Below are 22,274 nucleotides of genomic sequence, written 5' to 3' on the forward strand. Positions count from 1 at the left end.
AATACAGAAACCTTATAGGTTACATTGCCCTCCCCCATTTATGTTATAATTGTGATACATAGAGTACACCTACATCCCTTGAAAACTCCACCAGACAATGTCATATATTTTGCTTTCAACTCTCATGTGAATTTTTTTTTAAAGATTTTATTTATTTATCAGAGAGAGAGAGGGGGAGAGAGCAAGCACAGACAGACAGAATGGCAGGCAGAGGCAGAGGGAGAAGCAGGCTCCCTGCTGAGCAAGGAGCCCGATGTGGGACTTGATCCCAGGATGCCGGGATCATGACCTGAGCCGAAGGCAGCTGCTTAACCAACTGAGCCACCCAGGCATCCCTCTCATGTGAATTTTAAAGGACTTAAAAGAAAAAGAGAGTTTCTATTATTTATCTAAATATTTGCCATTTTTATCATTCTTCCTTCATTCCTGACATTTCTGATGTGAAATTCAGTTACTCTAATTGTCCTTTTTCTATGTGTGATACTCAGTTTTTCTCTGACTGTTTTCAATGCCTTTGGTTTTCAGCAGTTTGATTATGATGCGTTTGGGAATAGATTTCTTTGGGTTTTTCTTGTTTGGAGGGTGAGCTTCTGGAATCTGTAAGTTTATGGGTTTTCCCCCATCTCTTGGAAGTTTTCAGCCATTATTTCTTCAAATATCTTTTCAGCACCAAATATTTTTTTGAAGATTTTATTTAATTGTTTGAGAGAGAGTGTGCGTGAGCGTGTGAGCATGTACGAGTGATGCAGGGGTAGAAGGAGAAGACGACTCCCCACTGAGCAGGGAGCCTGTGGTGGGGTTTGGTCATAGAGCCCCAAGATCATGACTTGATCTGGAGGCAGATGCTTACCTGACTAAGCCACCCAGGTGCCCCTGTTTTTCTTTTATTATTGAGTATTATATATTTTTTGAGTGTAAGTCATTTGTCAGATGTACATATTGTGAATGTTTTTCTCTCAGTCTGTGGCTTGCCTATTCAATTTCTTAATGGTGTCTCCTGATGAGTAAAGCCTTTTATTTTGGTGAAGCCTATTTTAACAATTTTCCCTTCTGATTAATGCTCTTTGGGTCTTTTGTGAAAAAATCTTTGTCTACTCCAAGTCTGCAAGGATATTCTCCTATGTTTTCTTTTTTAAACTTCCTTTTCCCCCTGTTAGTGGAGATATAATTGACATACAGTATCAGTTTAAAGTGTATAACATAATGAACTTAATATATGTATATACTGTGAAATGATTACCATAAATATGTTAATATCTATCACCTCACACCTCTATAATTTTTTCTTGTGATGAGAACTTTTAAGATTTACCTGTAACTCTCAAATATACAATATATTATTGTTCACTATAGTTGCCTAATTTTTTATTACAAGCTTTATCATTTTTGCTCTTATGTTTAGGTTTAATCTATTTGATTTAATTTTGCATATGATGTAAGGTAGAAATCAAGGGTCACCTTTTCTCTATAAATTTATCTAGTTGTTCCAGCACTATTCATTGATTTTACTCTTATGTATTAAAAACTAGTTTTATTTTTAATTTTTCTATTTTTAAATGCATTATTTAATGCTTTACATTAAAATTACCAAAAAATCACAAAATTTGTTAAATAATTCTTTTTCAATATAATTGATTTCCTTTGTAATTCTATATGTTGTATTTTATGCCCTTCAAATTATTACTTTGAGAATGGGGCCATAAGCTTTAAGATTACCAAAGTTTTCCAAAAGATACATATTTTAAGAGCCCCTAGTGAGGTAGAAAAACGTTTAGCTTTAGAATCAAAGAGACCTAGGTTTAAATGCTCATTTGCTGCTTCCTAGTTCTGTGACCTTGGGCACATCATTTAGCCTTAATTCACTTTCCATACTTCCACAGATTCCATAAAGATTCCATAAATGTCTATTGAATACCTACTACTAGCCACTGTATTAAATCTTGTGAATCTTATGGATTTAGTACAGACAGATAGAGATAACCTTTCTTGTATAAAGTTTACAACTGATGGGGCACCTGGGTGGTTTAGTGGTTTAAGCCTCTGCCTTCGGCTGGGGTCATGATCCCATGGTCCTGGGATGGAGCCCTGCACTGGGCTCTCTGCTCAGCGAGGGGCTGCTTCCCCCCCCCCCCCTACTTGTGATCTCTCTGTCACATAAATAAATAAAATCTTTAAAAAAATAAAGTTTACAACTGAGTTGGGGAAACAAATGAGTCAAGGGGTCATTACACAACACTGAGATAAGTACTTTGATAGCAGAAGGACAAAACTATGGGAACTCAGGCATGGGATTCCCAACTCAGACTTACAGAGTCAGGAAAGATTTCCAGATAAGGTTGCTAAACACATCTCACAGTTAAGTGGGGATTAGCTAAGCAAAAGGGAAGAAGAGCTATCCAGGTTGGGGGTGGGAGAGGGTGAACCCTTAAGAGACATGGGGATGGGGAGAAAGTACCAGTAACACAAGGCAAGGACTGCAGACCTTGTCCCCATCTTAAAGACAACCTAAGAGAAATGGGAAGTCATTGATGGGTTTTAATCATTGACAGGTTGTGAAAGAATCAGAATAAATTTTTAAAAATTTTACACTACAGGCATCACCACTGGAGACAGGAACAATGATTTGGAGATTATTGGGGAAATCCTGTCGAGAGAAGGCGAGTGCATGGGTTGTGGCAATGGGGATGGAAAAGAATGTATACATTTGACAGACAATTAGGCGGTAAACTCAATGAAATGTATATTGGAGGCTCTAGGAAATGAGGGAGATGGGGCCATCTCAGATTTCCGGTTGGACCAACGGATTAACGGTGGTGCCATTCACTGCAAAAAGAGCAGGCTTACAGGAAAACATAAAATCAGATTTTAATTTATCGGTGTGAGTGACTAAGTGAGGATGTTCAGCAGACTTTTGGCCATATTGGCCAGAAAATCGGGAGAGGGGTTTGGGATGGGAAGCCATCTGTTTCCATATGGTAAGATGGCATAGGCAGCATTCCTTCTCTCCTCCCGACCTTCGTTCAACATCTGTTGAGGATGTATTATACGCAGGATGTTGGGGATACAGCAGTGAACAAGGGGACTGGGTTTCTGACCTTAACCAGTTCACCAGTTACCTCTCTCAACTTGCTCTTAATCTGTAAAATGAAAATAATAATGAGATCAGGTGAAATGTGCCGACACCCGCTTTTTAAATTTTTTTATATTTGTTTCTCGTGCCTAGCGCGGGAAAGAAGATAACTCGGTTACTTTTGCTTTTGTACCCTTCCCCCTAGGCTCTTGCGCGCAGGCGCCCTGGACGGCCCTGGCTGGGGGTGGGGCGGGCCCGAACCCGTGTCTTCTTCCCCGGGGCCGGGACCCGGCCGCGCAGAGGGTGCGGGCTGCCCGTGACGTCATCAAGCTGCGCAGGCCGCAGGGCGGGACCCGAGCGCGACAGCGCGGCCGGCGGACCGGGCTAGCGGTGGGGAAACGAAACTGAGGGAGTAGGCGGCGGCTCTGGCAGCGGCAGGGCCAGGCCTGGTGGCGGCGGCGGCAACGGCAGGCTGAGCCCCCCCCCTCTCCGCTCCCAGGCAGCTCACCCTCTCCCCTCAGCGTGAGTGCCGGCGCGCGGCCTGGGGGGAGCGAGTGGGAGGGCGGGCGCGCGGGCGAAGCATCCTCTCCCCTCCACCGCCGCCTCGGCCGCGCACTGGCGGTGGTGACCCTCGCCGCCCCTACTCTCTCCCCGACTTCCTTCAACCCTCCTCCGCCCCCGACCTGCTCCTCCAGCTCCTAGCAGCTCGAGTTGCCGCTGACAAACGTCTCTGCGCACACATTCACACACTCACGTTGTTTTCAAATGAAAAGACTGGCGGGGAGAGAGAGGTGCTCATCTCCCTCAGTGAATAAGGGTGGCGAAACCGACACCTTGGGAGAGAAGACTGGAAGAGGGGATTTGAACCCTTTCCTTGGGGAGCAGCAGGTACAACTAGGCCTTTTGCCTTACATGTAGAAGTTCCCTGCCTGGGCGCATTCTTCTGGCCTGTGTTGCTCACTTGAGCGGGGCACTGGTTAAGGTGTGCGGCCTTCCCTCTCGGGCGTCGGTTCTATCCAGTGGAAAATGAGAGTGTTGGAGTAGATGATTCGGAAGGCCTGAATCTAAGGTGGTTTGGGGAGGAGCATCAGTATCTCCCGCCTTTCACACAACTATTCACTCTCCTTCTTTTGCATCCACCCCAATGCAGTCCACATTGAGTTTCCCGTGCTTGCAGTCTCCCAGAGTCGCTAAGAATCAGAAGGCCCTTTTTGCTTCTGTTATGGGCATTTTGGGGGGGCATTTAAGAAGGTGGTTTAAAGTGAAACGTGGTTTTGCTTTCTCTTTGTTCAAGGTTCTCCGTTCTAACTTCCCCAGGATAGCCTCCGCCTGTGGCTAGTAAGAGGCTGCCTCCTTAGGATAAGATAATGCATTGGGTTGACAGGCTCAACCTTGAGCTGCAGAGAAGTGAAACATGTGATTCAGGGTTTTGTGAGGTTGAGGGGATCAGTGGTATCGTTGCATTCATTGCTCTTGCAGCTGTGATCCAGTTAAAAGTGTCTTGTACCTCTGCACCTCCCCTTCCTCAGGGAATTGCAGCTCAGCTGGCCACCCACCTGTTTGCTTCTATGTTTTGAGTTCTCTTTTCTGAGTCTTCTTATAGCCCATCAGTTGTTTGTAAACCACACTGTATTCACTACTACTCTCTCTTGTTCTTTAACTGGATCATTTCTTAAGGTTTCAGGATGGCATAATCACTTCATTCCATCTCATTTCCCGCTGGCCCCAATCATGCTTACCTCTCCTATACCTACCAGTGGGCATGGATGATGATGACATGGTGCCTAATCATCTCCATTCTTTTTTCATGGAGATGTATTGGTGTTGTTAAAATTATTTTTACACCAGAGTTCATGATGTGGCTATCTCCAGTTTGAATAATTTTCCCAATCTTCTATTTCCTTAGTCCTGAGTCAACCACTGCTTCCATTCCTTATTCTCATTAAAATTTTTCCCAGTTCTTTCATGGTTTCAAACATCCTGAAATAAACCAAAACCAGCATTTGTATCACATTATGTAATTTCCGAATTGGTAAAATAATGATGGTGATGGAGCTATCATTCTGGGCTGGCCCCCTCACCTTGCAAATATTGGTTGATATTCACTAGATTTCATAATGTCCAGTGTACATTGTTGTCACACAGGGCCAGTGATGCATGAAAATTATAGAATAATAAGTACCTAAGGCTTTTTCTCCCCTGTGGCTTGTAGAGTTGATCCATGATGTTTTGGTATGTGAAATCAAGGCCCTGAGGTCTCTGGGTCTGTGAGCACCACACATTTTCCAGTAAAACTAACAGCTATTATTGAAGACTAGAGGCTGGCTAGCATCCTTCCTGGACCTCAATTTGAGAAAAAGGCTATTCAAGTGCTGGCATTGGAAGCTGTTTGGAATTGCCAAATCCCATCCCATTGATGATTTATATTTTGGAATCCCTGCTCTGATCCTAGTGGCTCTAACAGGGGCAGCTGACTATCTGGATTTATGGTTGCAGTAACAATGAAGAGGAGAAATGATCCAGAATGCACTGCCCCTATCAAGAAACAGAAGAAAAGAGTTGCAGAGCTTGCCCTGAGCCTCAGTTCTACATCTGATGATGAACCTCCCTCTTCCGTCAATCATGCAGCAAAAGGTATGCTTGCCCACATGATGTGAGGCCGCTGGCCATCTGGTTGTTTGACTCCCTAGTGCCTGAATTGGGCAGAACACAGGCATCTGCCCGCTAAGGGAAGTTAGGCAAGTTCTACAGAGAGATGTTGGCTATAGCCTCTTTTTCCTTCAGCCCATTCTACTAGGAATGGGCAACTTATTTTAAATAATTGGAATTTTTACTGTAGTACCTTAATTCTTTGGCTGGTCTTTCAGTAGGTGGCACTCTTTTGCTGCCTTAAACCAGTTGGAAGTAGTGGTGAGTGCTGAGTGCCCTGTGCTCGTAATTGCTGTTAATGATCCTGGGGCTCTTTCACAGGGGATAGACTCTTTGCTGCAGTGATCTGGCCTAATTCCCCTCAGGTTTTTGCATTCTGATTTCTCAATTCCCTCAACTGTTGTGATCAGAAACAGCCATATGAATTGGAGCATCTCTGTGTTCACTGTTGACATTAAGCTCAAAAGAGTTCACTGATCTGGTTGAAACTAACGTTTTGCTTTCCCTGTTTTTTAGGGTTATGGACATATGCAGTGTCCATAGATGGCTTTCTGTGAAAGAAATTGTAGAGTGCCTAGAAGCTTGCCTCAAATATCAAGCAGCTTTATTTGCATTTACCTTGACTTCCAGCTGTATTCAATTCCTAGGGGTGCTGCAATAAAGTACCACAAACTGGGTGGCTTAAAACAACAGAAGTCTGTTTTCCATAGTTCTGGAGGCTACATATCTGAAATCTAGCTGTCAGCAGGGCCATGCTTCCTTTGAAGGCTCTTGGAAAGAATCCTTCCTTGCTTCTTCTAGCTTCTGGTGGTTGCTGGCAATCCTTGGTGTTCTTGGTTTATAACAGCCTAACTCCAGTCTTTGCCTCTGTCTTTCCTGTGTGTGTGTCTGTTGCAAATATTCCTTTTCTTAAAAGGTCATGAGTCATTGAATCAGGGCCCACTCTAATCTAATATGACATTTTTAAAATTTGATTACATCTGCGAAGACCATATTTCCAAACATCATATTCCCTGGTGCAGAATGGACATAGCTTTTTAGAGGGACACTATTCAACCTGGTATGCCAGCAGTCTTGCATTTTGGAGCCTTTGCTTGATCATTGATCAATTAGAATGAAGTTTGGTAATAGATTGGTGACTGAAAGGGTGTAAAGCATCCTTTGAGAGTGGTAGGAAATAAAATTTACAAGTGGTAGGCAGTTGTAATTGAAGGGCAGTTACTCATCAGTTGTACTGAGAAGCTGGTTCAGAAAGGAGAAGGCAGTACAGCTGAAGGGTTTGGTGCAGCTGTGGTCTGGTTCAATAAGAGACTCTCTTATAGCCTTGTGTGTGGAGATATGAGTCCCTTTAAAGTTGTCACAGTGGATTCCAGAATAGCTGGGAAAGGCTATCTGTAATTGAGGTACTAAGTAGGAAGGCAAAAACATAGTGGGTGTACTGGTTCTAGGGACTATTGAAGAAAGGGAGTTTTGCTTTTCACCTGGGATTTGAGCAGCTTGGTGAAGGTAGAGTCTCCTTAGGTAGAGCTCTGGATTATTGGGAGAGATGGCCTATAAGGAAAAAAAAGGGAGAGCATGTCTGGGAGAATAAATGTACTCCAGGGGCTGGAGGTATCTAGTTCTAAGTGGATCTCAGGGGGCATATTCTTGTGGTAAAGAGAGGGCAACTGACAGGTAGAGGGAGGCATATGGTTAAGGGTCTTTTAAGGGAACCAGTCTGATTTAAATTTCAAACTTTTAAAATTGACTGAATTGAGATTGTCCACCGCCCCCTGCATTTCCCTTAATTGTACCAAATAGCTTTAACCTTTTCTGGAAGTAGCACCATGTGATTCAGTTAGGATTGACTTGCTATTGTGTGTACAGAATGGAAATCTAAATGGCCAGTACCTTATATGCGTTTGGCAATAGGCCATGTGGTACTTTGTTTTTTGTTTTTTTAGAATGTAAAAGAGAGAAAGGGAGAGGGGCAGAGGGAAAGAAACTCTTAAGCAGGCTCCACGCGGAGCCTGACATGGGGCTCAATCTCATGACCCTGGGATCATGACTCGAGCTGAAATCAGGAGTTGGACACTAAACCTGCTGAGCCACCCAGGTGCCCCTCGTCCTTTTTATTTTTCCGAAAATGAGGCAAGAGGCAGAGGCAAATAAACAATGCTAGATTTCCCTGTTTTAGCTTACTTTAGCTTTTTGTTGTCATAAAAACTGAGGGTTGGAGTGTGATGTCTTTATCAGCAAGATTGCTCTCTGTGCCACTCCCCCTCACCCCATACCTGGCATGGAATAAATACTTCATAGAAGGCAACAGTAGTATCTTTTCCAAGAAGCTTAAAATGCTTTACCTCTTTGATTTTGCCTATCCCTCCTCCATTCTATAGAAGATCATTTCATTAAGTAATTAGTATTTATATCATCTCTGTTCTGAATTGGCTTTTCGTTCTCTCTTTTTTTAAAATTTTATTTATTTGAGAGCGAAAGAACACGAGCTGGGGTTGAGGGGAAGGGCAGAGGGGCGGAGGGAGAGGGAGAAGCAGACTTCCCGCTGAGCAGGGAGCCAGACAAGGGGCCTGATTCCGGGATCCTGGAATCATGACCTGAGCCAAGGGTGCCCCTGGAATTGGCTTTTCTTAGGTGTCCCCTGGACAGTGTGCCCTGGTAATTTACTGTCTCACCAGAAGATATATATCCGCTGAGATTTATATGCAGCTTTCCTAGTCAAGTCATTGCAGCAAAGCAATGAAGCCCTTTTGCTTCAACCACTTCTACCTGGACGTACTGTTGAATAAGTGATTGAAAAACGCTCTTTAGGGAGTGCAAATAGAAAAACAAAAAATAGTAGTTACTATTTCTGTCTTTCTGAGCCTTATTTGTGCTTTCTCTGCTAGATCAGTGTGATGCCTCATTAATAGATCTATTTAGTTTAATCAGTTTGTTTGTTTTGCTTTATCGACAAGGTAAGTGCGGTGCCAGGTCAGAGATTGACATCTGACCAGAGTAACGAAAAAAAAGGATGTTGTTGTGATGGCCACTGTGGGATCATGTGTTCTTTTGAGTATTTTAAGAGGAGTTTGAAGGCATTTTTAAGCCTAAATAAACTCTTAGAAATTTGCTATTAAGTAACAACCTTTGAAGTAAAAAGAGGCAGATAGGGGTCATTTTTTTCTTTTTGGTTGTTTCTCTCAGGAAAACTGTGGTCTAGTTTCCAAGACAATTTTCTTTTCTCCTTTTCTCTTTTCTTTCTTTCTTTTCTTTTCTCCAGTGTGGGCTCCTGGCCCTCCCATAGCGTGTTGCTTTGGAAGTTGCCAGGCCCTTTTGCAGGTACCACACTAGTAGTGCCTTTCCCTCTACCAGGTTTAATTCTTTGCTAAATAGGCTATTCTTCCTGAAACACCATTGCTTTACTGTCAGCCCAGATTCATGACCTTAATCAAAAACTTCCTTTATTGGTATCTGTTTAAATTGCTCTAACGAGTTACCATTTGTCTGGCATGAAGGAGAAATTGAGTCTTTAAACAGGAATGAGTATATTCCACAGCAGTTGTTAGGCAGGTTGTGATATTTATTAAAACCCATAATGTATTCCTCCGTATCTGTGTGCTGCTTACCTTGGCTATTAGTGGTTGGAGCTGCCTCTCCGTATGTGTTGTCACTGTCATTTTTAATGTTGGCATGTTTGCTCTACTGTTCTGTTGCCATGTAAAAAATTTTTGCCCTGCTGTTCTGTTCCTATGTGAAAAATTTTGAACTTTTCTTCTTTAAAATGACTTAATAGTAATGATTTCTATCAGGTAGAGAAGAAGTCTTAAATGAAAACTCTAAATAATGTTTTGGGCTATCTTAGGTTTTAGAAGGGAAGCTCCTGGGGAGGTAAATGGGAATACCACCCAGCTTTGGCAAGTTCTTAATGAAACTAATCATTTTAATAGACTGACCTTATTACTCCTGTTAATTTATATTTTCAATACAAAATTGTCTGCTCAGTGTTTGCTGAATTATTACCAGTCTTTGGAGATGAAATCTCCCCTTTAGTTATTGCTGCAGCAACAACAGTTGTCTTCTTTCCACCTGAAAAGCATGGCCCCAAAGGCCCAGGCGTGAAAATGGGCAGTGGCTGTGGCTGTGTGTGGACATCAGGACTAGTCTAGGCAACTTTGTCTTAATCATCAGACTAAAATCTTGCTTCAAATACCACATGAAATAAAAGACAAATAAGGCTTATCCAGCACACTTCTTGATCTCACAAAGAAATGCTTAGTAGGATGCATTTTAGCTTTCATTCACCTCACTCTCAGAACCTGTACAGACATTTGTATGCTGGGTAACTCCTGGTGAAGGGTATGGAGTGGAAACGTCTCTGTCCTGGAGTGTGGTGCTGGTATTTTGCATTTAGGCACCACTGATTTGCCTAATGAGCCCTCCATCCAAATTTGGTTCTCCTTGTCATTTTGCTCCAAGAATGGTATGAAGACAAAGAAAACAAAAGATATCTCTTTGATATCTGAGTGTGGTTTGTACCCTGCATGCGGAGGAATGATGTTCATACCATTGATGAGTGCCCACTATTGTGTCCTTAGGCAAACCTGACAACCTGGCAACTCCACCTAGAGCTGGACCAAGGGCACACTCTCCTTTGATAAGGATACCAGGTTTTCCTAATCTTTTCGGAGGTTCACCTGTGAATCCCCAGAAAGCCGGTGAAAGGGATAGTAACTGATCTAACGTTGTAGCTTCTGGTGAATCAGGACCCCAGGTCCCTGGGCTGCACAGAAAGAAACTTTGGGACTGTGTTCAGGGAACCATCCACATTCTTGGCACCCCCCCTTTTCTGTACCAGCAATATGGAAGTGACTGAATGAAGAGAGGCTTCATCTTTGGAAGTACGGTTCTTTAGCATGTGGGCCCTCTGTTTTAGAACGTGCCTCTTTCTCTTGCATGGGAGATCAGAGAGGAGAGACCCGGGGATAGTCTCGAGCCACTTAAGAGGTCTTTTCCCTTAGATCTGCTGTCCTCTCAAGCTTGGTCTGGAAGGGAACCAAATTCTTCTCAAGGAATGATACTTTATTTCTTTATAGCTGTATTTTTTTTTTACTCTAATTTTCAAATGAATATATTCTTCTCACACAGAAAATGAAGAAAAGTGCAAAACAAAATAAATATAACCTCACCTCACAGTTTCCATGGTTACTCATTATTAATGTTCTGGGTCTTTCCTTCTGAGTGGCACTCTCTGGCACTCTGTGACATGTGCTGCGTTGGTCTGTGTAAGCAAGTCATCTCCTTAGGGAACTGGATAGCTTTCTAAGAGGAAAGGGGTAGGGGTGCCTGGGTGGCTCAGTCAGTTAAGCATCTGCTTTCTGCTCATGTCATGATCCCTGCATCAAGCCCCACGTTGGGCTCCCTGCTCAGTGGAGAGTCTGCTTGTCTGGCCCTCCCTGCTTCTCATGCACACGTGCTCTCTCTCTCTCTCTCAAATAAGTAAATAAATAGGGGCACCTGGGTGGCTCAGTGGGTTAAGCCTCTGCCTTTGGCTCAGGTCATGATCCCAGGGTTCTGGGATCGAGCCCCACATCGGGCTTTCTGCTCTGCAGGGAGCCTGCTTCCTCCTCTCTCTCTGCATGCCTCTCTGCCTACTTGTGATCTCTGTCAGATAAATAAAGAAAAAATCTTTAAAAAAAAATAAATAAATACCATCTTTATTAAAAGAAAAGAGGAAGGGGTAGATTTGGTGCCTTTCATAAGAGGTTATTCTCAACCAAAATTTCTCCTTGCTAACTGCTTGGGAGCCAGAATGTTGGTTTTAAGTTTATTCTAGTTTTTTCAAATATGTTTATAAGCCTTTTCTTTCTTCTGCAAAATGTTATATCACTAAAAGGAAAAAAAAATGTTTATTTTAGCTATCTGATTTTTGTGTTTTTAAAAAATTTTTATTATTTTAATACTTTCTTCATGGACCAATCTAAGTTATTTATTTAAGCCATCTCCTGCCATAAACAAAAGGATGGAAGATCAGTATTCTGGTCATCATTTGACACAAGTAAGGAAGGTGAGCTTGAGGTCCCATATACTTTTCTGATCCTAATGCAGAGTCATGGTCCAAACCAGTGCTGTGGTCCCCGCTGGGTAGTGGTCCAGGTTCTCCTTACTCATTTTCATAGGTGGTTGGAAGTGGATTCATGTGAGAATTATGGAATAGAGTGTGACTATCATCTCGCCTGGGAAAGGGCTTTGACCTGGTGCAGGAATGAGGTAGGCGATGAACTTGGGGCTCTCCATGCTCTCTGTGATGTGACTTCAGGAAGACGTTTAGCATACTCCCCACATCGGGGAGCGCTAAGAAGTATGGGAGGGCCTTCCACATCTGAGCAGAGCCCTCCTCACCGCCATGGGTGCCACTGAACATGGATTGCCCCACATGTGTCCCTGACTGACTTAGCAGCTCAGAAACCCAGGACCCACCTGCCATCACCATTTTCAACCTGGACCTTAGTTACCTGGTTTTTAAACTCTCTGAGAATAGGATTATTTCTGTAGGAGAGAGGCCCATTGTATATACAATGGACCTTTTATAGAACATGGCCTGTCCTGGGGTGCCTGGGTGGCTCAGTGGGTTAAGCCTCTGCCTTCGGCTCAGGTCATGATCCCAGGGTTTTAGGATCGAGCCCCGCATTGGGGGGGTCACTGCTCGGCAGGGAGCCTGTTTCCTTCTCTCTCTCTCTGCCTGCCTCTCTGACCACTTGTGATCTCTGTCTGTCAAATAAATTAAAAAAAAAAAAAAAAGAAGAAGAAGAAGAGAGAAGAAAGAACATGTCCTGGGCAAAAGTTGTCTGATCAATTAAATAATACCAGTGTTTTATTCCCTTTACACGTCTGACAGATATCGTATTTCAACCTACTGGCTGGAGGCGTGGGGGAATGGGAGTTCTTAAATAATAGTCCAAGGAAGGCCCGATTCTCTAAGATACAGGCATTTCATACTCATGCTTAAACTCTTTGTTATTGTTTAACCTTTTTAACAAAAGTTTAAAGACTTAAAATTTCTTTTTAATGGCACCAGGTTATAAAGCTGCTTTATTTAAAACAGTCTTTGTCAAAGTTTTAACACTGGAACAGAGTTAAATGTACCTAAATGAGACTTGAAGCTATTTTTGGTAGTAGTACAAATTCTGTCCTATGGGTATTACTATTTTCAAGTTTTTTCTTGTATATGAAACTGTTGAAAGGAAAATTTATGTTTAAATTCCTAGATTACTTTGTACATGCCTCCCTCTATAAACAAATGTATTAGTGATTAATATATTAAGGCCGTCAATCAAGACTTAAAATTTTTAAAAAATTCATTGTAATGAGTACTTAATTTTTTGTCGAATAGGAAGACTCAATCCAGGTGTTGGAGATGGAAAGTTGAGTGTGACACAGTTCTTGCTCTCCAAGAGTGACCCTGGCCAGTGGGATGGCATTTGTGCTGGATGCTGTGCTGGTGGTGCTGCTGCCCCTGGAGCACAGTGTGAAGGAGAATTGGGCCTGGGGGGCTGGGGAGAGCATTTTGCTCTTCTCAAATGCTAAACCTGAACAAGTTTATGTTCTCATGGGGAAGTGGATGAATCAGTGCAGATAGGCTTTAGAATTATGATGCCATTGCAAGTTATGAATACCTGAATAGTGACCTTCATGGATCTTTGAAGAGTTGTTTTACACTGCTGCCTTTCCTCAACACCTCCCACAAGCAGCCAGGCTTTGACTCATCAACACGGAGAGTTTAGTGTGTAGGCAAGGGGGGTGATGAAAAGAGAACAGTTACTTCTATAAAATGTCACAGCTCATCTGTGAGCCAGCTCTTCTCTGGGGCAGACATACCCTCTTACCTGTGACTTTGAAGGACCGTGAAAACAAAGGAATCTAGGAGATTAAACAATGAGACTGTTAGTCCCATGATAAAATTCTGAAAATGGTACTAAGTATCCATGTTTGGAAGGTGATGTTCAAATAATAAGCAGCAGAAATAACAATCATATCTTTAATAAACACATTTTGTATTTGACAGTGTACTTTCAGACACATTATTTCATTTATCTTCATATAAGTCCATGTGGTAGGTAGTGTCATCTCAGTTTTGTAGGGGAAAAATTGAAAGAATGGGAAAGGACACCTGATATTTTGAGCTCCCATCATCTGTCAGGTACCATTAGGAACTTTCAGTGACTTGCCCAAGATAACACAGTAAGAAGTAGAGAATACATTTGACCCTGGCTCATTTAAAGAACATGATGTGTATAGTGCATATACTGAACACTAGTTGAATAAATGAAACTTGGACTTTTAGAGGCTACTTGGTGCCATAAATTCACCTGAGCGTTTTCTTTTTTTCTTTTCCAGCATCTACCACGAGCCTAAGTGGGTCTGACAGTGAGACCGAGGGGAAGCAACACAGCTCTGACTCTTTTGACGATGCATTTAAAGCAGACTCCCTTGTGGAGGGAACTTCTTCTCGCTATTCCATGTATAATAGTGTCTCCCAGAAGCTTATGGTATGTCAGTGCTTGGGGTGGGTTTCTAAAGCTCTACCAGTGGAGTAAGAGAAGGGAAATTGTATTGATGTGAAAAGAAGAAAAGCTAGGGCATGAGTTTTTCCTTTGCTTTCTAGTAGAGATTTAGTAGAGAGTGTGGCCCCTTTTTTAACAGAAGTATCTGTCACATTTGAATCATCCATGGGAAGTGGCTGTGCAGGCCGCTTGTCCTGTCCTATCCAAAGCTGGATCACCCTTTTGGTCTCCTTAGTAATGAAAGCTTATCGTGAGTACATGTGAAGGTACTTCCCTACACATGGACGTGTGTGGTTGGGTAAAGAGGCTTCATCATGTGAGTTTTTGCTCTAGTGAGTGATCTCAAGAGAATGACTAAAATCCTGCTCACTCCATGTGCCCAAAAATAAATGAGAGTAGTACAGTCTTTAATATGACTTTGAAAAGAAGGTCCAGTTTTCCTTCCTAGCTTCTTTACCCCATTGATATACCAGAAGAAGAAAAATGACTAGGAAGACCTGCTGGCTTTCCTGATAAAACTTCAGTGTAAGTGCACAAAGATTAGGGAAATCCAAGTTTGCTTTCTGGCTAGCTTTAATATTATAGGTATTAACTCCTCCGTTTTCATTTGGATTCATTAAGGAATGGGAACTGCCACTTCTCAGGTCATAGTCAGGATTCTAGTTGGGGTGCTGTAGATTTGGGGAAGTGGACAATGGGGAGGTTTGTGACTGAGTCAGCCTTTTTGTTTTGTTTTGTTTTGTTTTTAAAGATTTATTTATTTATTTATTTGAGAGAGAGTTTGGGAAGGGAGAGGGACAGGGGGAGAGGAAGAGAGGGTACCCCTCAGTCAGCCTTTTTGACCTGGGGAGAGATTTGTGGCTACTGTAGGAATTCTCTCCAGCTCTTGAGTTCGTAATACCCCTTCCAAAGGGAATATAGACCTTCAGGAGGGGATTACATTTTCTTAGGGTTGGGGTTATTTTATTAGACAAGGGTCCTTGGGCTTTGGGATTTAGGTCTCTGATTTTGGGGGTATATATCTGGGCCTAGTGACTCTAGAGTTTATGTGAGCTTATGGACAGTTGTGACACTTAAAAAAATATTCCCAGGGCACCTGGGTGGCTCAGTCAGTTGAGTGTTTCAGGGCAGGTCATGATCTCAGGGTTGTGAGATTGAGCCCCTCATTGGGCCCTGCACTGGGCATGGAGCCTGCTTGGGATTCTCTCTCTCCCCGCTCTCTCTTTAAGGGGGAAAAAAAAAAAAGGCCCTGTCTGGTGTCTTATGGTACTTATGGGTCCATACCTCAGTTTTACATGAAGTAAGTTCAAGTGGGTTCCTGCAAGCCCTCACTGTCTTTACATAATAAGGCTATTTGAATGGCTGTGGCTAAGGTCGAGTTGCTGCTTGAAGCAGTTCCATTGTAAATTATGTTCTCCTTACCAACTCAACTCTAGATCTACTTTTCACTTAATCAGAGAAATTAGCTGGAAGGGTAGTTGTGCAGATGTCCAGTGAAATTCATTAAGTGCTTTTGGTGCTTTTAATTACAGCTATGAGGTGCCTTCTCATTTATCCAAGTTCTGGTTGCCCTAGACTTTCACCTCCAGCGTAAATAGCCACTGCATGCACAGATAAACTGTAGTTACTTACTTATGCTTATTTTCTTCATTAGGCTAGAAGGAAAACTTTCAGCCTTACTTATCTGTGTTTCTCAGAGTTTAGCATAATGTCTGACACATGGTAGGGGCTGAGTAAATGTCTGTTGGTTTATGCAAGTGCTCTGTTATTATCTCTTTATTTATATTAATGCTCTATTTTGTCTCTTTTTCAGGCCAAGATGGGCTTCAGGGAAGGTGAAGGATTGGGTAAATACAGCCAGGGTCGGAAGGACATCGTTGAGGCCTCTAATCAGAAAGGCCGAAGAGGCTTGGGTCTGACACTGCAGGGCTTTGATCAAGAGCTGAATGTGGACTGGCGAGATGAGCCAGAGGTAACTGGTGAGGGGAGGAGGAGACTGGAAGGCCAGCTTGTGTTTTCATGTGCATGGCTCTAAGTAGCCATGTTAACAAACTAGAAGTCTCCAGAGGCAGTGGGAATTGGAACTGAGATTTTACATGGAGGGTACTGGGGGTGTCCAGAATGGAAACAGAAGAGATATACTGAGCAAGATATGCTAGGCTGTGGATTTATTTTCTGTTAACGACTGTGAGTAGAAGATGCTGGAAGGCAGAGTTTGGTTCCACAAAGAACTTAAACAGATATGCCTTCCCACTAGTGGCTAAGGTACCTCGTAAGGCAATGAGTTCCCTCTGCTAAAAGGATTCAAAGCGGTTGAGTCCTGGTCCTCCATTGGAGGAGTGACTGGATTAGGTACCCTTGAAGGTCCTATATACCTCTACGGCTTTATGACACCTGAGCTCTGTGTAGGTGTTTATTTATATTGTGTAGCTTTCCTGGTGTGGCTTTAGTCTGCTTATCTGCTTGGGTACCAGTTTGTTTGGACCTAACTACCAAAAGAGACTCCTGTCCTTTTTCATGGCACAGATGATGTTGAGATTTTACTTTTAATCATTGGTATATGTCCTGTCTTATTTCACAGAGAATTCCAAGTAGGTATAGTGAAACAACTAAAATAATTATGAAATATTGCCATTATAGAGTTGAAGCTAGAGAAAATAGAACACAAATGTCTAGTCTTCTATGTAGCTGGTGTAGTTGAGCTTCACATGTGGCTGTGAACTCTGGAGAATTGATATTTTATTTGTCTGTCTGATATTCCAGTTCAGGAAAGAATTCCCGTGAATTGCACATGATAAAAGCCTAATAAGGTTTCAGAGTAAGATGCTGACAAGCCAGGAGCTAATGGCTTCTGGGGGTGGTCCTGCTGTGTTGCCTTGTAGTTTTAAGGAGATGAGACCAGCAGAATAGCAGATGAGACAGTGAAGAATAGGGTAAATATTTGTAATTGGGTCTTAGATGTAGGTTTTTACCTCAGAAATTCTTGGTGCTTTTTGGGTTCTCATTTGTATGAAAACCAGTAAAGAGTCCCCATCCTCATAGTGGGGCAGAATTAGAACTTAGCTAAACTCAAAGTCTCAAATTTGCCCATAAAAATCTCTATTTTTCATGGAGACAGGCTATTGAAATTCCTTTTTGAGGCAAGGCTGTCCTAATTATCATTTACCGGGTATTAATTTTTCTCCAACAAAAGATGCTCTATTTCTTGGTTAAGAGTTTGTCTTAACTATTAGTTGGTATCCACTTCTTTGAGGGAGAGGAATCTGTGTTGCCTCAGGTGACTGTCCAGTCACTGCAGAGGAAGTGCCTGGTGGCTTCTACAGCGCAGATTTATAGAGGGTAAGGTTTGACCCTTCACAGACAGCACTTTGCAGTCCATTTTTCCTCCTAATGTTCATGCTTCTGTGGAGAAATTGAGTCTGTTTACTCTCTCCAAAGGGACATCCCAAGTTTCCATGAGCTCTTTTTCCCATAGAGTATATAACTTATAACCATTTATAAATGGTTAAAGGTGATAGATTTGACTGGGGGAGGGGGAGCCGTGATTCACTGCCAGATTCATTGACAAAAGGGTTTCTATAAATTTTCTTTTAAACTTTTTCTGTGTTGTTGATGGTTGGCTTGCCCTCAAGACCTTGCATTGTGTTACCATTTTATGCCTTTCAGAGCATGTAATATTACCTTTAATCACATTGCTTCAGTTTGCAACAGTGAATCTCTTCTCCATACTTGCTTGGGAGGCAGTGGGTAGAGCTGCCATGCAGGTTAGCCACCTGTTAAGGTTTTATAATCTGTGTCTCTAGCTCAGTGTACATAGTCCTGGCTGCACATTAGAATCATCTGGGGTCTTCTAAAAAAAATGTGATTATACCACGTTTCTGCCTTCGACTGACAGAATCATATACTCTGAGGGTGAGGCCTTGTTATCAGTATTTTTTAAAGAACTGCGGAGGGGTATTTGGCTTGCTAAGTTGGTGGTGCGTGCAATTCTTGATCTTGGGGTTGTAAGTTCGAGTCCCATATTGGGTGTAGAGATTACTTAAAAATAAATAAAATCTTAAAAAAAAAAAGACTGCAGGTATTTCTTATGTATAATGTAATTCAAAAATTAAGAGAAAGCACCATTGAGATGCCAGTTTCTGCTTTGGGATTGAATAGGCAAGGAATCCTATTTGGGAATAACACTTTAAAGGGCATTGGAGATGAGACTCATTGCCATTGGGTCTTCCTGGTATAATTACCTTTTCATAGACTTATATCCTGTGTGTACTTCTCTGTGTCCCTAGTCGTCTGATTGTAGGTCCTTTCAATCAAGGATCATATCATTTTAACTGCATTCTGAGTACTTAGCCCATAGTACATGTTTATGAAATAATACTGGAACAAATGAAAAAAACTTTGAAGGTTTGGGAAGTTTCTTAAGATTCAAACTGGAATTGTAGTTAGCCTTCCAAAGTTAACCCTCAGTCTCCTGGCTCAGTTCTCAAGTCTGACCAGCACATTTGGCCTCAGCTTCCCAGACCCTTCCATCTGTCTGAATCCCTTTTGTTTATTTTTGGGGAGGCCCTTGCAAGTTGGAGCATAACTCTGATGGGCCATCTTCCTCGACTTACTTTCCTCTTTTCTGTTTGTAGCCCAGTGCCTGTGAGCAGGTGTCATGGTTTCCAGAATGTACCACTGAAATTCCTGACACTCAGGAAATGAGTGATTGGATGGTTGTGGGAAAGGTAGGACTTCAAGAAAATGTACCCTGAATTCTTGGCGTTTACCTCCTGACTTTTCTCCTTGAGTCCAGTGTGTATGTATGTATACTCATAGTGTAAGAAAAATGTGAATCTGACATTACTGGCAAGAATAAAGTTTTGTCAAGGTGGTGTGTCAAGGGGTTTACAGGTATGCCCCTGAGAGATGTGACAGCATTTTTTTCTCCTAGTCATTTAACTTGCAAGGCAGCACAAAATGCATAACTTCTGTCTTTCTCATGGATGCTTTTTAGAGTAGCTTATTATACATTTGTGTATATTCTGGTCACTGCTGGGCACTGTTCCAGGTAGATGAAAAGACACTGTCCCTGTCCACAGAAAAATAATGAGGGAGTTGTTACAGAGGGAATTTGTTTAATCTCCTTCTGGAAAACTACGAATAAAGTACATAGCTACCAAATCAGTATGGTCTAGAGAGCAATTCTCCAAGTGTAGGGCCCCCTGGGGATCTCCCAAGACCCTTTCAGGGGCTCTACAGGGTCAAAGTTATTTTCATAATGATACTGGAAATTTACGTGCTTCTTTTCACTCATTCTCTCACAAGTTCCAGTGGAGTCTTCTAGAGGCTGTATCACAACCAGTTGAACGCAAATGCAGAGAGGAGAGTCTGGCCATCTTACATTAAGCCAAATAGTAAGAGATTTGTAAAAATGAAAAACAGTGCTGCTCTTCTCATTAAAAGGTTTTTGGAAATACAGTTATTTTTCATAAAAATATTTATGTTAACATAGTGTGTTCTTTTACACTGAATAAATTGTCTTAGTTCTAATAATAAATGTTGCTGTGTATATTATCCCCCACATAAACAAAAGCTCTTTGGGGTCCTTAGTGGTTTTGAAATGTGTAAAACCTGAGAACACCCAAGTTTGAGCATCGTTGGTTTAGAGATAGCCTCACTGAGCCATGAGGTTTGATTTGACACCCCTGTGAGGGTCTCTTGAGCCCTCGTTATCTCTGATGCTACCAGGTCAGTGCAGTTGTACCCCTTACGGATCAAGAGGCTTCCTGGTTGAAGGACAGGTTTATGTCATTTAAGGGCAGTCCCCATTCTTCTGCCTCCATGCTCTGGGGGCAGACAGCTTGAATGTATCCTTCCTGTGTGCTTTCTCAGCCTCAGCATTCATGAGTCTTGTATCCATATGGTGCTCTAGTCAGAGTGCCCAGGGGGCTGCTTCATCTCCCAGCCATCTGGAGTACAGCCAGAGGGGTTTAGGATTTTCTCTTTCCTGCCCCTCAAGGATTGATGTTCTTGGCAGAGACTCAAGCCCCTTCTTGCTCTACTCACTTAGAACCCTCATTTCTCCATTCATTCCCCCAACTGCAGTCATACGTAGTCATTTTCGATTATTTTCTTCTTTCTGTAGAGAAAGATGATTATTGAAGACGAGACAGAGTTTTGTGGGGAAGAGCTGCTTCACAGTGTGTTGCAGTGTAAGGTAAGGCCTGTGGGGCTGGAGTATTTTGTGTGAGGGCATGTGCTGGGCTCTTACAGTTCTTTTGAATTGGTTGGGGGTGGGGGACTGAAGTTTAGCTAAGATTTTTCTTGGAGATGAGATGTGTGGCTTGCCACATTTCTCCAGTGTATCCTTTTCCTGGGGCCTTGTAGTATTGTGCTCTTCCTGTGGTCAGTAGCTAGGAAAGGTTCCACTTAACTTCATTGGGTCAGTCCATCATAGTCCTGAGGGGGTGTGGTGTAGTGAAAAGTTTGGAATGATTCTTTAGTGTCAGTAGACCTGAATTCACATCCTTGTGAATTTAGGCCCTTTGCAGCTTTCTTGCTGTGTAACCTTGGGTCAGTTGCTTTAGCTGCTCTGACGTTTCCTCATCTCTAAAATGGGGAGAAAATACTTCCCGGGATTGTTTTGAGAGTTAAATTGGATAGTCAGCATGAAGCTCCTAACATGCTGGGCAAATGTTAGTCTTTCCTTGATAGCTTTCGGTGTGAGTTTGTGTCAGGAAGTACATGGCCCAGGGCAGGATGAGCCAGGGAAGCTCTGAGGAAGAAATGGGTTAGAGAAGAAGCCTCAGACCAGCCTCACAAAATTTTTTTTGTAGGCAGAGGGTTGGGAATATCCTTAAGGAACTCTGGTGAAGTGAGGCTTTTTTTTCTCAGGGAGAAAATAGAAGAAGGGAGAAGGAATCCCTACTGTGTGGGTAGGTGCCATCACAAAACACTGGTTTTGGTTTGCTTTGCCCTCTGAGTGAGCCTTACTATCAGTACTCTGGTCCCTTGGAAAGTTGCTGCTGGACTGGAGAAACAGATTTGTTCTGAGGATTTGTGATGCCAACAGGTGGCCTTGTGCCTACCCACAGGTGCCATTTATTAACCATTTTGCAGGGATATATAAATAAATGATAAATACATTTTATTTATCATTTGTTTTTTACCACTTCACAGGTGAGGTAGTTGAGGGTCTGAGAGATTGAGCAGTTTGTCTGGGATCACACAACTGGTCATTTCAGAGCTGGGATGCGGCAGTATTGTAGCTCTTCCAAGGGCTGAGATGAGCTCCTTAAGCTCTTAAGTCCCCTGTCCCTTCCTGGAGGGTGATGCTCACCTTAAGGTTCTGACTCTCCCTGGGCAGAGTGTGTTCGATGTCCTAGATGGGGAGGAGATGCGGCGAGCTCGGACCCGGGCCAATCCCTACGAGATGATCCGAGGAGTCTTCTTCCTAAACAGGTTTGCTGACATTGCCCACCTCTCCCTTCCCCTGACATCCACTGTTCCACCTTTTCATAGCTTTCCATACATCTGGTGTATTGAGTTTTGCTTTTCTGTCTTTATTACAGGGCAGCCATGAAGATGGCTAACATGGATTTTGTGTTTGATCGCATGTTTACAAATCCACGGGACTCTTGTGGGGTGAGAACAAAATTCTTTGTCTGAATTCATAGTGCTAAATGGGCTTATGCTTCAGTGGCCTAGAAATTGCCATTTGTGCAATGTCAGGAGACTATTCCTGCTATGTGAGAGAGATTTTGCTTTGATTTTCTCAAATTAGGTCCCATGGTGCATCCTATGGTCCCAGGGAAGCTCCAGTAAGCAGTTGTCTCTAGGGCTTCAGGCTCAGAATTGTAGCCCCCAACTCTGCAGATCCTGCTGCTCACCCCAGGCGGAGGAGGGTAGTGCTTACAGCAGCGGCAAAGGGACATTACTGGGCAAAATCAGGAGTTGTGACATCTGTAGGCCTACGGAGCAGGGAGGAGGAGGGTAAGAGATAGAGCGTGGGCCCTCCTTCTGCCTCCATCAAA

General features: G+C 42.8%; 2 protein-coding genes across 14 annotated transcripts in view; one reads left to right on the forward strand and one right to left on the reverse strand.

Annotated features, from left to right (window-relative positions):
• The window catches only part of CMTR1 (cap methyltransferase 1), a 149,486-nt gene that overhangs the window by 80,674 nt on the left and 46,538 nt on the right, over nt 1–22,274 (forward strand). For 10 of the 13 annotated variants that reach the window (XR_009354683.1, XR_009354684.1, XM_059177813.1 and 7 more), the window contains 7 exons: nt 5,567–5,704; nt 14,093–14,244; nt 16,073–16,231; nt 18,894–18,986; nt 20,387–20,458; nt 21,608–21,702; nt 21,813–21,885. Coding sequence is in view for 10 of the 13 variants with exons in the window: in XM_059177813.1 (XP_059033796.1) it covers nt 5,567–5,704; nt 14,093–14,244; nt 16,073–16,231; nt 18,894–18,986; nt 20,387–20,458; nt 21,608–21,702; nt 21,813–21,885 (782 nt within the window). In the remaining 3 variants the exon portion in view is untranslated. Of the gene's footprint in view, nt 1–3,402; nt 3,593–3,653; nt 3,959–5,566; nt 5,705–14,092; nt 14,245–16,072; nt 16,232–18,893; nt 18,987–20,386; nt 20,459–21,135; nt 21,177–21,607; nt 21,703–21,812; nt 21,886–22,274 lie in introns of those variants that run through there. The other 3 variants (XR_009354685.1, XM_059177822.1, XM_059177823.1) reach the window with 3 other exon arrangements.
• LOC131833910 (cytochrome c oxidase subunit 6A1, mitochondrial-like) lies at nt 11,859–12,188 on the reverse strand. Its single transcript, XM_059177835.1, has one exon. The coding sequence runs from the start codon at nt 12,186–12,188 to the stop codon at nt 11,859–11,861; it is 330 nt and encodes a 109-aa protein (XP_059033818.1).

Source organism: Mustela lutreola, chromosome 6 (genome assembly GCF_030435805.1).
Source record: "Mustela lutreola isolate mMusLut2 chromosome 6, mMusLut2.pri, whole genome shotgun sequence".
NCBI lineage: Eukaryota > Metazoa > Chordata > Mammalia > Carnivora > Mustelidae > Mustela > Mustela lutreola.

Bases quoted from the DNA above. Each gene is read 5' to 3' on its own strand.
- LOC131833910 (XM_059177835.1), bottom strand. From the start codon at position 12,188: ATGGTGATGGCAGGTGGGTCCTGGGTTTCTGAGCTGCTAAGTCAGTCA.